The sequence below is a fragment of the Leuciscus leuciscus genome (assembly GCF_965113295.1).
Source record: "Leuciscus leuciscus genome assembly, chromosome: 3".
Classification (NCBI taxonomy): Eukaryota; Metazoa; Chordata; class Actinopteri; order Cypriniformes; family Leuciscidae; genus Leuciscus; species Leuciscus leuciscus.
In genome coordinates, this window is record NC_138727.1 from 1,275,112 (window position 1) to 1,289,343 (window position 14,232).

Genomic DNA, 14,232 nt, shown 5'->3' on the forward strand with positions numbered 1-14,232 from the left:
TAAAAATCCAGCTGTTCATTGTTTGTTCATGTTAGTTCACAGTGCATTAACTACAGAGTACTTGAGTAATTTGACTTGATTACTGTACTTAAGTATTATTTTGGGGGATTTTTAATTAAAAATCAATACTTTTACTTTTTACTTAATTACATTTTTTAAGAAAAAAAAGTACTTTTTACTCCTTACAATTTTATTTATAGTCAAAAAGTACTTCTTTTTTTGGAGATCACTTGATTCTATTTTCCCAAACCAGTTGAATTGCGCTGATGCCCAGTTTAATTTAAATGTTATTTATTCTGCCAATGAGATTCGTTTTCACATTCCATGAAACTGGTCAGACGTGTTCATTGGTCCTTTGGAAGTGACATCATGTCACATAAAAGCATGACGGTAAAAGCATGTTTAGTGGATTGTTTAAAGCATGTTGCATACTGTCTTATAGTTTGATAATTAAACACAATTAAATACAAACCGTTCTAAAGCAGGATAAAATCTTGTGTGTGGTTCAATCACTTCATGCTTTTAGAGATTAAAAGCCTGAACAAGAATTATTCTTGCTGTTACTTTTACTTCTTTAATACTTTAATGTGGTACTTGTTTTACTTTTACTCAAGTACGATTCTGGTAACCCGTGTTTTTCCAACCTTATACCCGTGAAAGTGTGCACTGGAACGGCAGGCAAACCCGTGACTTCCCACCCGTGAACTCGTACTAGATCGATGTACTCCCAGTTACGAGTTGGAAAAACACGGGTTACAGGTTGCCTGGAACGCGACATAACTAATGTTAACATGATTTTAATAATGTATTAGTAAATGTTGAAATTAATATTTTCCTAAGATTAATAAATGCTGTATTGTTCATTGTTAGTTCATGTTAACTAACGAACCTTATTGTAAAGTGTTACTCATTTACATAAAATCTCCTCCTGAAATCACCTTTAGTTTGTGTAACCCAGCTGCGGTCAGTATCAGCCCTGAATGAGTGACTGATAGTTTGTGGTTCTGAAAGCTGTGAGTGAGTGATTCATAAAGTGATTCATAAAGTGATTTATAAGCAACACCCCGTTGAGATCGTTAAAGAAACCAAACCTCATCCGAGGAAACTCCCAATGCAAACCCTTATAAACACTGACCATAACTATAACAACACTTCACAAGATTCTCTCATTAATGCATTGACTTTTACAGCATTGTTGAAGTTAGTACAAATCGAATAGTCTGATGATCTTAGTTTAATGACCTCAAATGTCAATGTTGAAAAAGGTTTTCTACACTTTTACAGTTTTCACTCAGAAATTGCTAGTAAATGTCACAAATAATTACAAAGAAACAGCAAGAAACACGCTGAACTAAATATGAACATTTGAAGTGGAAAGATTGAATCTTATAAATCAATAATCTGTTTTATTTACGACTTTGAAACATCATTTTCACAGTGTATATTTTCACACACACACACACACACACACACACACACACACACACACACTCTCTCTCTCTCTCTCTCTCTCTCTCTCTCTCTCTCACACACACACACACACACACACACACACACACACACACACACACACACACACACACACACACACACACACACACACACTCTCTCTCTCTCTCTCTCTCTCTCTCTCTCTCTCACTCTCTCTCTCACACACACACACACACACACACACACACACACACACACACACACACACACACACACACACACACACACACACACACACACACACACACACACACACACTCTCTCTCTCTCTCTCTCTCTCTCTCTCTCTCTCTCTCTCTCTCTCACACACACACACACACACACACACACACACACACACACACACACGCACACACACGTCTAGTACAATCATGTGGTTTTGTTTCATTAATACAGTGTTTACTTTTTTCTTGCTTTACCCTGAAAGAATGGAAGTGAACTGTGACAACATGCCCCATATGTGGCGTTCATTATAACATGACCATATTACAGATTCAAATGTTATAAAATAATGGCATTTTTTAATAATTAAAAATAAAATATTTTTACAGATTAAAATGTTATATGATCTAACATTTAAAAAAACATGATCTAATGATCTAATAAAAAAAAAATAAAAAAAAATTTTATTTAGTCAATAAAATATAATTATTCACTTTTTCATATAAAATAATGGCATTTTTTAATAATTAAAAATAAAATATTTTTACAGATTAAAATGTTATATGATCTAACATTTAAAAAAACATGATCTAATGATCTAATAAAAAAATAAAAATAAAAATAAAAAACAGACAAACTGAAATATTTAGTCAATAAAATATAATTATTCACTTTTTCATATAAAATAATGGCATTTTTTTAATAATTAAAAATAAAATATTTTTTTAGTTTGACAACAAACAACACAGCTATACAGAATATAGTAAAAACATAATAATAATAATTCATAATTTCTGAACATTGACTCTCAGTCTTTATTCACCTTTTTCTCAAGGTTTCTCAATAGAATTCATAAAAGTATAGAATATCATAGTTCTAACAGGGGCTCATTGTAACACAGTGTGACAACATGCCCCGCCTAACAACTGGTGTTTAAACCCGGCGAGTGTTTCTGCTCTTAGATCAGCATTAAACAACTATATCAACAATAACAGATTGAAGATTACAATAATATCAGATTTGTCTCATTTTAAATTAACACAAAAAACAGAGATGAAAAATGAACATAGGCTAAAGCAAGACATCTACTTTAGCTAGCCTTAAAGTAATGTTCAGTGATATCTTCCAAAGATTTCTGGATTTTGGCGTATTTTTTTCCTCTATATAGTGTTGAAATGTCAACTAGTAAATCCACTAAGTTTGTCATGCTGACACTCGTGTAAACGTTTAACCCCATGTGTGTTACAACGAGCCCGCGTTAGTTTTGACCCGATCACCCCGACTAGGCCTATACCTTCTAATCGTTGCAATCGTTGTTAAAACGTTATTTCTGAATGTTCTCCGAACGTTCAAAGCGTCCATTAAGGAAACATTCCGTTTTATCATCTGCAAACATTATGGGAACGTTACTTTTGAATGTTCTCTGAGCGTTCTGAAACGAGCGGTAGCCTTACATTTAAAAAAAAACGCCAGACGAACGTACGATTCCAAAAAATAAAAATAAAAAAAGTTCCGTGAACGATCTAGGCTATAGAGAGCCTAAGTCCCGCCCCTCCGCTTCCGGCTCATGGGACCTTATTTCGGAAAAAATATGTATGGTAGTCAATGGCGAGAGACAACTTATCTTTTTATTCCGTCTGAATTGTGCCCTGAATTACACACATGATGTTTGTCAATTTAAAAGATAATTATGAAAGTCAAGAAAGTCGCAGTTTGTCATAAAACAGAAGAGTAACATTTAGTTTTATGTGAAAATCCCTCAATGAACTCCATCTCTCGTCTCGCACTGTGTCCGTATGTGTGCAGTCTGGTACAAAACACTCAGGCATGGCGGCGTAACGTTACCATTATAACGTAAGACTATAGAAACAGACAGACGTTAGCTTCAGTAAAGATAGCTTCAGTAAAGTGAGCTTCAGTAAAGTGAGCTTCAGTAAAGTTAGCTTCAGTAAAGTTAGCTTCAGTAAAGTTAGCTTCAGTAAAGTTAGCTTCAGTAAAGTGAGCTTCAGTAAAGTTAGCTTCAGTAAAGTTAGCTTCAGTAAAGTTAGCTTCAGTAAAGTTAGCTTCAGTAAAGTGAGCTTCAGTAAAGTTAGCTTCAGTAAAGTGAGCTTCAGTAAAGTGAGCTTCAGTAAAGTTAGCTTCAGTAAAGTTAGCTTCAGTAAAGTGAGCTTCAGTAAAGTTAGCTTCAGTAAAGTTAGCTTCAGTAAAGTGAGCTTCAGTAAAGTTAGCTTCAGTAAAGTTCGCTTCATTCACTGAGAGAAAAGGTATGACGTCACATGTGCGCCTTTTGGGTTTGTAGTCTTTGTAATTACACGTATTTTCACAGTCTTATACCTTTTTTACAGTTTTACATCAAACTGCGACTTTCTTAACTTTAAAATGTATCTTTTAAATTGACAAACATCATATGTGTAATTCAGGGCACAATTCAAACGAGATCAAAATATTTGTTGTCTCTCGTCATTGACTTCCATACAATATTTTTCCGAAATAAGGTCCCATGGTGGTCCACCGGAAGGGGAGGGACTTAGGCTCTCTATTGACCTTATGTAGCTCCGCCCCTTTTCAGCGCTGCGCTCGTTGTCTTTTGACTTCCGGTCTGTATTTTCACAGCGATTTTGCGTGTTTATTAATGAACGGCTCGTTTTAAAATCTTCTCGGTCGACTGACATGAGTCATCTGTTAAGTCTTGTTAAGTCATCTGCTTTAAACATTACAGCCCTCATGATAACTTTCGTTAACTTTACATTAAGTAAATCCACTTTAAAAGCTGATAACTCCTGGACAGCAGCGCCATAGAGATATACAGAGATTTAATCATACGATGGCCTACCCCTAACCCCGCCCCTAAACCTACCCGTCACTGGGGTTAAGACCAATCATACGATGGCCTACCCCTAACCCCGCCCCTAAACCTACCCGACACTGGGGTTAAGACCAATCATACGATGGCCTACCCCTAACCCCGCCCCTAAACCTACCCGTCACTGGGGTTAAGACCAATCATACGATGGCCTACCCCTAACCCCGCCCCTAAACCTACCCGTCACTGGGGTTAAGACCAATCATACGATGGCCTACCCCTAACCCTGCCCCTAAACCTACCCGTCCCTGGGGTTAAGACCAATCATACGATGGCCTACCCCTAACCCCGCCCCTAAACCTACCCGTCCCTGGGGTTAAGACCAATCATACGATGGCCTACCCCTAACCCCGCCCCTAAACCTACCCGTCACTGGGGTTAAGACCAATCAGGGATGACTATTCAATTCAATTCAATTCAAAACCGTTATTTGTCCCCCAGTGGGGCAATTAGTTTCACAGCATAGGAGCACACAAACTTACAAACACAAATACACATAATATGATCAAATGACATAATGCACATTCTGATCAAATTCAATAATGTGTAAGCTACCTTACCCTCCTGGCATTTAGAAGAGAGACAGCAGACGGAACAAAGGAGTGTTTAAATCTGTTTGTTTTAGCAAATGGGAGTCTGAGCAATGAACCTGATGGTAGAAACTGAAACTGTAGATATAAAGGATGAGAACAGTCAGTCAAGATGGAGTTTGCTTTCTTAAACAGCTGTTTTTTGTAAAGATCCTGTAAAGTTTCTTGTGGAAGCCCAATAATTTTACTACTGACACTAACAACCTTGTTCAGTAAGTTCCTCTCTTTTACCCTCAAGGATTGAAACCAACAAACAAAGGAGAACGTAATAATAGACTCAATAAAAGAACGATAAAACAAAGTCATCAAAGTAGAGTCAACCTGGAAGTTAGATAGTTTTCTAAGACAAAAAAGACGCTGCTGGCTTTTCTTATGGATCGAGTCAGTATTTTTCTTAAATGTCAGCTTGTTATCGAGGAAAGTGCCTAAGTACTTATAAGACTCTACCGATTCAACTGTCTGACCATCAATCACTGTGGTGTCAGGGGAAGGCTGAACACGTCTAAAATCAATGCACATGTCCTTTGTCTTTAAAACGTTTAAGGATAAAAAAGATTCCTGACACCATTTTAAAAAGTAATCAATCACAGGACCGTGCGAAGTTTCAGTGCTATTCAACAGGCTCACTATAACTGAGTCATCCGCAAACTTCAATATATGACGGTTTTCAACAATGCTACGACAGTCATTTGTGTACAATATGTACAGCAAAGGAGAGAGAACGCACCCTTGTGGTGAGCCAGTAGATGTTACAGATAGATCAGAGAATTGGCCATTTACTCTGACTCTTTGTGTTCTGCAGATCCAGCCAACAATACTACCTTCCAGACCAAAGTTATCCCTTAGTCTCTGGATTAGTAGATGAGGCTGAATAGTGTTGAAGGCAGATGTAAAATCCACAAACATCAATCTGACATGGTTGTTTGGACTGTCGAGATGCTTGCAGATGTAATTCAACAGAGTTATGGTGGCATCCTGAACCCCTCTCTTGGTCCTGTACACGAACTGCAGAGGGTCCATCAGGTGTTCACTAGTTTTCAGCAGTTCAGCTTTGATCAGTTTTTCCAGTGACTTCATAACTAATGAGGTCAGGGCTATTTAATGATTTGGGATGTTTAGATTTACCAACAGGGACTATAGTAGACTGTTTCATAAGGAACCCAGAGTGCGCGCTCATGAGTTCGAGCACGCGCACGAGCACTCGCTTGTAAACTGATTGGTTGCAATCTGAAGCATCACCGCTAGAGGCCGCTGAAAACTATATAACGTTCCCTGTTCGCTGGAAATGCATCTTATATATTACAATATAAATACCCCTTGAATTTAATTTGATTCGTCATAATTTGCTTTTATATATTTTTATATTTAATACTTGTAAGTAATTATATTGCTTTTATTTATTTATTTGTAAATATATATTATAAGGATGTATTATGTTTGTGTTTAACAATGTGTTTAACAATTCATAAATTACTCATAGGAGATCTCATAGGAGAGGGAGTGTTAGGACTACAAAACTGTCTAGATTTAAAATTACATTTCTATAAACAAGGTTTGATGTTATGAAGGCAAAAACTAGCCTACATAAAGCCGCAATTATTTCTGAAACAAATTAATGGTATATTATACAATATAGCCTATTATATTCTACATATATGTATATAGTTCCTTTGATAATACTTAATTATACATTGTAATTGAAAACTGTAGCTATTATAGAGCTTGTTGACGTCAGTCACTCAGAGCGGAACCTTAAACGCCGGTCTCCTCGGTTCGCACGGACTGTTATTATCGCTGCACCTCCAGCCGGAAACTGTACAAGCATGTCGCTGGTTTTAGACAGTTATCGGGTTTATTGAAATCATTTCTGTATCGTTTGTATTGTATCAGTTCATATTGCGACGGAAGTCTGTGTGTGACCGCTCATGGCTTCTCGAACAGTCTGTCAGATTCTTCAGCGCCGTAAGTCGATCATGATAAAACACACAGATGATCAAACTACTGACCTTCACACACACACACACACACACACACACACACACACACACACACACACACACACACACACACACACACACACACACACACACACACACACACACACACACACACACACACACACACACACACACACACACACACACACACACACACACACACACACACACACACACACACACACACACACACACACACACACACCTCATTTAACAGAGTATCTAATTTTTTGACGACTAATTTCAATGTATGTTTATTATGATATTAAAATTCTGGAAACACTGTTCAATAAGGTTCATTAGTTAATGTAGTAACTAACATGAAATAATAATGAGCAATACATTTGTTACAGTATTTATTCATTTTTGTTAATATTAGTTAGTAAAAATCCAGCTGTTCATTGTTAGTTCACAGTGTATTAACTAATGTTAACAAATACAACCTTTAATTTTTAATAATGTATTAGTAAATGTCGAAATTAATATTAACTAAGATTAATAAACGCTGTAGAATTATTGTTCATTCTTAGTTCATATTAACTAATGAACCTTATTGTAAAGTTTTACCGAAATATAGTGTATAGTTTAGTATAATATTTTATTACATTATTTACAATAATGTGTGTGTGTATGTATATACAGTACAGGTCAAAAGTTTGGACACATTACTATTTTTAATGTTTTTGAAAGAAGTTTCTTCTGCTCATCAAGCCTGCATTTATTTGATCAAAAATACAGAGAAAAAAAATGTAATATTGTGATATATTATTACAATTTAAAATAATTGGTTTTCAATTTATTATACTTTAAATTATCATTTATTTCTGTGATGCAAAGCTGAATTTTCAGGATCATTACTCCAGTCTATCACATGATCCTTTAGAAATCATTCTATGATGATTCATTATCAAAGTTGGAAACAGTTCTGCTGCTTAATATTTTTTCATAACCTGTGAAACTGTTTTAGGATACTTTGATGAATAAAAAGTAAAAAAAAAAAAATTTAAATAAAAAAATAGAAATCTTCTGTAACAGCAATATCCACGACTGGTCAGTCATTTGGGGTCAGTATTTTTTTTTTTTTTTTTGAAATAAATCAATACTTTTATTCAGCAAGGATGTGTTAAATTGATAAAGAGTGATAGATTTATATTATTAGAAAATATTTTTTTATTTTGAATAAATGCAGTTCTTTTTAACCTTTTATTCATCAAATATATTAGGCAGCAGAACTGTGTCCAACACTCATAATAAATCAGAATATTAGAATGATTTCTAAAGGATCATGTGATAGACTGGAGTAATGATCCTGAAAATTCAGCTTTGCATCACAGAAATAAATGATAATTTAAAGTATAATAAATTGAAAACCAATTATTTTAAATTGTAATAATATATCACAATATACATTTTTTTTTCTGTATTTTTGATCAAATAAATGCAGGCTTGATGAGCAGAAGAAACTTCTTTCAAAAACATTAAAAATAGTAATGTGTCCAAACTTTTGGCCTGTACTGTATATAGTTTAGTCTAATGTTGTGTATATTACTTTGTCTCTCTCTCTCTCTATAGTTTAGTCTAATGTTGTGCTGAATGTATGTGTTGCAGGGCTGGCGTCGAGCGCAGCGTCTGCTCGTCTCTCGTCTGCTGATCTGCGCAGTCGTCGCAGTGCTCAGTTCTCGGAGGAGCAGAAGCGTCAGCGGTCTCTGTATCCGCGCACCGAGAAGATCGAGGTGACCCTGCGAGGGCCCGGCCTACAGGGGGCGCTGCTCGTCATGAACCGGGGCCAGTCCACGCCACACAGCTGCACACGCCGTGAGTCTCTCACAACACACTCGCTGGAGATCGACACACACACATCCTTTATAACCCATAACAATTACATGCATGCTTATGCGCCCGATAACCGATATTTATGTATTGTTTTATTTCTGTTTTTGATAATTATGACACGCTGTGAGTGTGTCAGGAGATCGACCCATATTGATGTTCTCTAACCGATATCAATTATTTGCATGTTTATGTGCCCGATAACTGATATATAGAAGCAAAACTTATTTATTTATTCTGTTTTTCATAATTATAACAACAACACTGCATATCTCATTTGTGCATTAATGTCTGTTATGTTAAATAATGTTTATTAATTAAGTAGGGTGAGATATTTTACCTTTGAACACGTTGTTGACTCGCCTCTCCGCAGACGCAGCGCTTTAATCGTGATCTTGGGCGCAATTCTCAAAACTCACAAAAGATGGCGCCATTTACCGGTGAATCCGATATTAAAAATTCTATACCCGATTATGAGGAAAATATCGGGAAAATATCGGTAAACCGATTATCGGTTAATCTCTAGTTGGAATCACCAGCGTCTCCAATATTATTGCCATTTTAAACCAATATTATTTGGTTGCATAAATATTGAGAAAAATATCAGTAAAACCGATTATCGGTCGATCTCTAGTTAACCCTTTAGAACCGGCTGTGTCGTCGCCGACACACACCAGCAAGCTGTATTCATTTGCCTGTAAATCTTCAACCGTTTGCACTATCAAAACCATTCAAATTGCCCCTGACAGTAGACAACATGCGCTTTTCGGCGCAGGAAGGAAGGATTTGAACAGAGTGATACGACGAGCGGCAGGTTCGAGTGTTTCGGATTGCATAAAATAATAAAAGAAACGAACAAATACATGGCGAAAGAAGTGTTAGACAGCAGAAGAGGGGATTGGGATGATTTTTAATGAAACTTGGGAGGCGGATGGCCGTTACTCTTTCACGTATCTAAGCATGTAGTGTGTGTGCATGTGTATGTGTGTGTGTCTATGAGTGTGTGTATGTGTGCGTGTATGAAAGAAAGTGTCCTAAATGAAAACTGTGCAACCCAATGTCACAAAAAAGACTTATATATATATATGTATTATAATTAATTTTTCAACTTTAAAGTGTTAGTTTCTTTCGTTTATGATTTTTTTCAGTTTTTTTCTAAATAAAAATCAGTAAATTTATTATCTTTCTTTTTTTTTGTCTATTTAAATTCTATTTACAAACTCACCACACACAATAATGGTCAATAACTGTAATTTGTTGAAAGCTAATCTTTCTCTGAAACAGATGACACCTTGCACATGAAGATAACACATAGTTTTAGAATTGTACAGTCAAAAAATCTAAATAATTATGTGAAAAACACCTATTTTAGCTTCAGGTTCTAAAGGGTTAAAATCAACATATTATTGCAAATTTAAACCAATATTATTTGGTTGCTTAAATATCTGGAAAAATATCGGTAAACCGATTATCGGTTGATCTCTAGTGGGAATCACCAGCGTCTTGGATATTATTGCCATTTTTAACATTTTGCAATATGCTGAGTAACATATATTGCGATTTAGTGCCTTTTTTCATGCTAAAGTCCCCAGAGAAAGTCCCCTGTCCTTACAAACCTGAAGCCTCATGGCGTTCACTATGTAGTAAATAATCAGTGATTTGTGAAAACATTGTCCGTTTTTAACACTTCCCGTGGTGTTTCACTCTCTCCTGTTCGTGTCAGATCTGACGGAGTGGCACGTGAAGAGTTCGGTTCTGGCTCTGGTGGACGGAGAACCGTGGCACATGCATCGACCTTTGACCCGCTCCTGTGACCTCACCCTCCTCACCTTTAAAGATGAAGACCCTCAGATAGTCAATCAGGTCAGTGTTTGTGTCTGGTGTGTTACAGAATAAGGCTCCATTCGTCAAACTCATCATGAAAGTGAAGTTACACTGGTCTTCTCTCCTCTATTGTGTCGTATATCCGAGCGAAACGCTTCTGGAACAAGAACAAATGTGGGCGGGGCTTGATTGTGTCTGTGGAGAATTGATTGGATGGTCGTGGTTTGCTATTGGCTGATGTCATGTGAGTGACAGGTTATAGCCCCGCCCACATCATCAGAGAAGAGAAGAGATGCTGCAAGAGGAACTTATTCTGATTCAAGATTAACAGGAACATGCTTTTTAAAAACAATAATTAAAAAATTATTATGACAAATATCATTTTGCAACAAGTTATTTTTGCACAGCTTAAATATCTGGAAGCCTTGTACATTCAAGTTATGCTCGTATGTTAAAAATAATGTGGATACTGACAAGAAATCGGTAGACAATAGTAAACTATACATTTTTGGTTGTGCACAATGCCAACTTATAAATGATAGTTAATGCATTAAATATTGAGATCTTTTTGTAAAGTGTTACAATTTTCAGCATAATCGACACATTAATGATTCTAAAGCATCTATCACTGAGGCGTAATGACCTGATGTGTGTGTGTGTGTGTGTGTGTGTGTCAGGCGTACTGGCGCTCCTGTGCGTCTCTCCTGGGTCATGTGCTCGACGGAGCGTTTAAAGACGACTTTAGCGTCGAGCTGCTGAAGCTTCCTGAAGTTCCAGGTAGGACTGATCCTGTTAACACTTCCTTTTCCTAATGTGGGCTTTGAATCGCTTGTAAATCTCTCATTATGCTCCATTATCTCCAAATATTGGATTCCATCTTTTTGTCAATTAGCACAGTTATTATTATTAAAACATTTGTATTGATCTGATTGGACACTGATTTGAGTTCCTCAGTTTTTTGAGTGAAATAAAGTTCACACAAGTTTGCTTGAACATCAGTTCAGATCAGTGAGGCCTGCGATCACTCAGTGCCAAAAATAATGAAAACAACTGGATAAAAAGATTGAGTCCAATATTTGGCATTAATATAGAGCATAACAAGAAATTTAGTATAATCCAATTTTTTGTCGGCTAGTTTAACAAGGTGGAAAAAACCCCTAATAAGTACAAAAATGATCAAATTCAGTTACACTATCTTAAGGTGTCATTGTTACAGTGTTATTATATATTGAAGTACTGAGTAATATTAATTATCTACATGCACTTACTATAGGGTTAGGGTAGTTACTGTTATTACTATTCTTTAGGAGATTGTTATACCCTGTATGAGAAGTAAAGTTTAGTCCAATGTGATAACATACATAACGCTACAAAATAATGCTTCTTCGGTACCGTACGTTTGATATGTTTTCTGTACAGCACTGGGAAACTGTTCAGTTTTCATACATCTACGTTCATGCATTTGGCAGACGCTTTTATCCGAAGTGAATCGCATTGCATAACAAAATAAACAACAAAAATGCCAGCGGTGAGAGAACCTCGGTTCAGAAAGCATCTGATCATAGAGATGTGGATGTTTGACCCAGATCTGAGATTAACCGGCATCACGTCCACAGATGAGCTCATTACACTCTTATGATAGTTTGATAGATCTATGTGAGACTATAGACTAGATCTATGCGAGACTATAGACTAGATCTATGCGAGACTATAGACTAGATCTATGCGAGACTATAGACTAGATCTATGCGAGACTATAGACTAGATCTATGCGAGACTATAGACTAGATCTATGTGAGACTATAGACTAGATCTATGTGAGACTATAGACTAGATCTATGTGAGACTATAGACTAGATCTATGTGAGACTATAGACTAGACTATGTGAGACTATAGACTAGATCTATGCGAGACTATAGACTAGCTCTATGCGAGACTCTAGACTAGATCTATACGAGACTATAGACTAGATCTATGCGAGACTATAGACTAGATCTATGCGAGACTATAGACTAGATCTATGCGAGACTATAGACTAGATCTATGCGAGACTATAGACTAGATCTATGCGAGACTATAGACTAGATCTATGCGAGACTATAGACTAGATCTATGCGAGACTATAGACTAGATCTATGCGAGACTATAGACTAGATCTATGCGAGACTATAGACTAGATCTATGCGAGACTATAGACTAGATCTATGCGAGACTATAGACTAGATCTATGCGAGACTATAGACTAGACTATGCGAGACTATAGACTAGCTCTATAGACTAGATCTATGCGAGACTATAGACTAGATCTATGCGAGACTATAGACTAGATCTATGCGAGACTATAGACTAGATCTATGCGAGACTATAGACTAGATCTATGCGAGACTATAGACTAGATCTATGCGAGACTATAGACTAGACTATGCGAGACTATAGACTAGCTCTATAGACTAGATCTATGCGAGACTATAGACTAGATCTATGCGAGACTATAGACTAGATCTATGCGAGACTATAGACTAGATCTATGCGAGACTATAGACTAGATCTATGCGAGACTATAGACTAGATCTATGCGAGACTATAGACTAGATCTATGCGAGACTATAGACTAGATCTATGCGAGACTATAGACTAGATCTATGCGAGACTAGACTATGCGAGACTATAGACTAGCTCTATAGACTAGATCTATGCGAGACTATAGACTAGATCTATGCGAGACTATAGACTAGATCTATGCGAGACTATAGACTAGATCTATGCGAGACTATAGACTAGATCTATGCGAGACTATAGACTAGATCTATGCGAGACTATAGACTAGACTATGCGAGACTATAGACTAGCTCTATAGACTAGATCTATGCGAGACTATAGACTAGATCTATGCGAGACTATAGACTAGCTCTATAGACTAGATCTATGCGAGACTATAGACTAGATCTATGCGAGACTATAGACTAGACTATGCGAGACTATAGACTAGCTCTATAGACTAGATCTATGCGAGACTATAGACTAGATCTATGCGAGACTATAGACTAGATCTATGCGAGACTATAGACTAGATCTATGCGAGACTAGATCTATGCGAGACTATAGACTAGATCTATGCGAGACTATAGACTAGATCTATGCGAGACTATAGTGTGAATGAATCACACTGACATTACAGTACAGAATGACTCTTTCGGGAGTATCCTGAATATTGTATATCAAGCATTAATTCCACGTGTCATTGAACAAACACACATGCGTATCGAACCCAGAGACCCGTACAGAGAGTGTGTGTGTCAGCAGTGATACTGAGACGATGTTCAGTGTTCACCGGTTGTGTTTGCAGTGACCGCCGGTGCGTTCTGTTGTGATCTGGTTCTGGACTCGCGTTTGGACTCCTGGACTCCTTCAGAGGTCAGAACTGGTTATTAATATCTGACATCAGCAGTTATTAACATGCATCTGAAATCCTCC

The 14,232-nt window shown here is 36.8% G+C and overlaps 1 protein-coding gene across 1 annotated transcript in view; it reads left to right on the forward strand.

The window, feature by feature from the left end:
- Positions 1–6,880: 6,880 nt before the first annotated feature.
- The window catches only part of mrpl39 (mitochondrial ribosomal protein L39), an 11,643-nt gene continuing 4,291 nt past the window's right edge, over positions 6,881–14,232 (forward strand). Inside the window, 5 exon segments of the mRNA XM_082163987.1 lie at positions 6,881–7,068; positions 8,712–8,918; positions 10,657–10,796; positions 11,435–11,534; positions 14,105–14,172. Coding sequence (XP_082020113.1) covers positions 7,032–7,068; positions 8,712–8,918; positions 10,657–10,796; positions 11,435–11,534; positions 14,105–14,172 — 552 coding nt within the window. The 5' untranslated portion in view covers positions 6,881–7,031.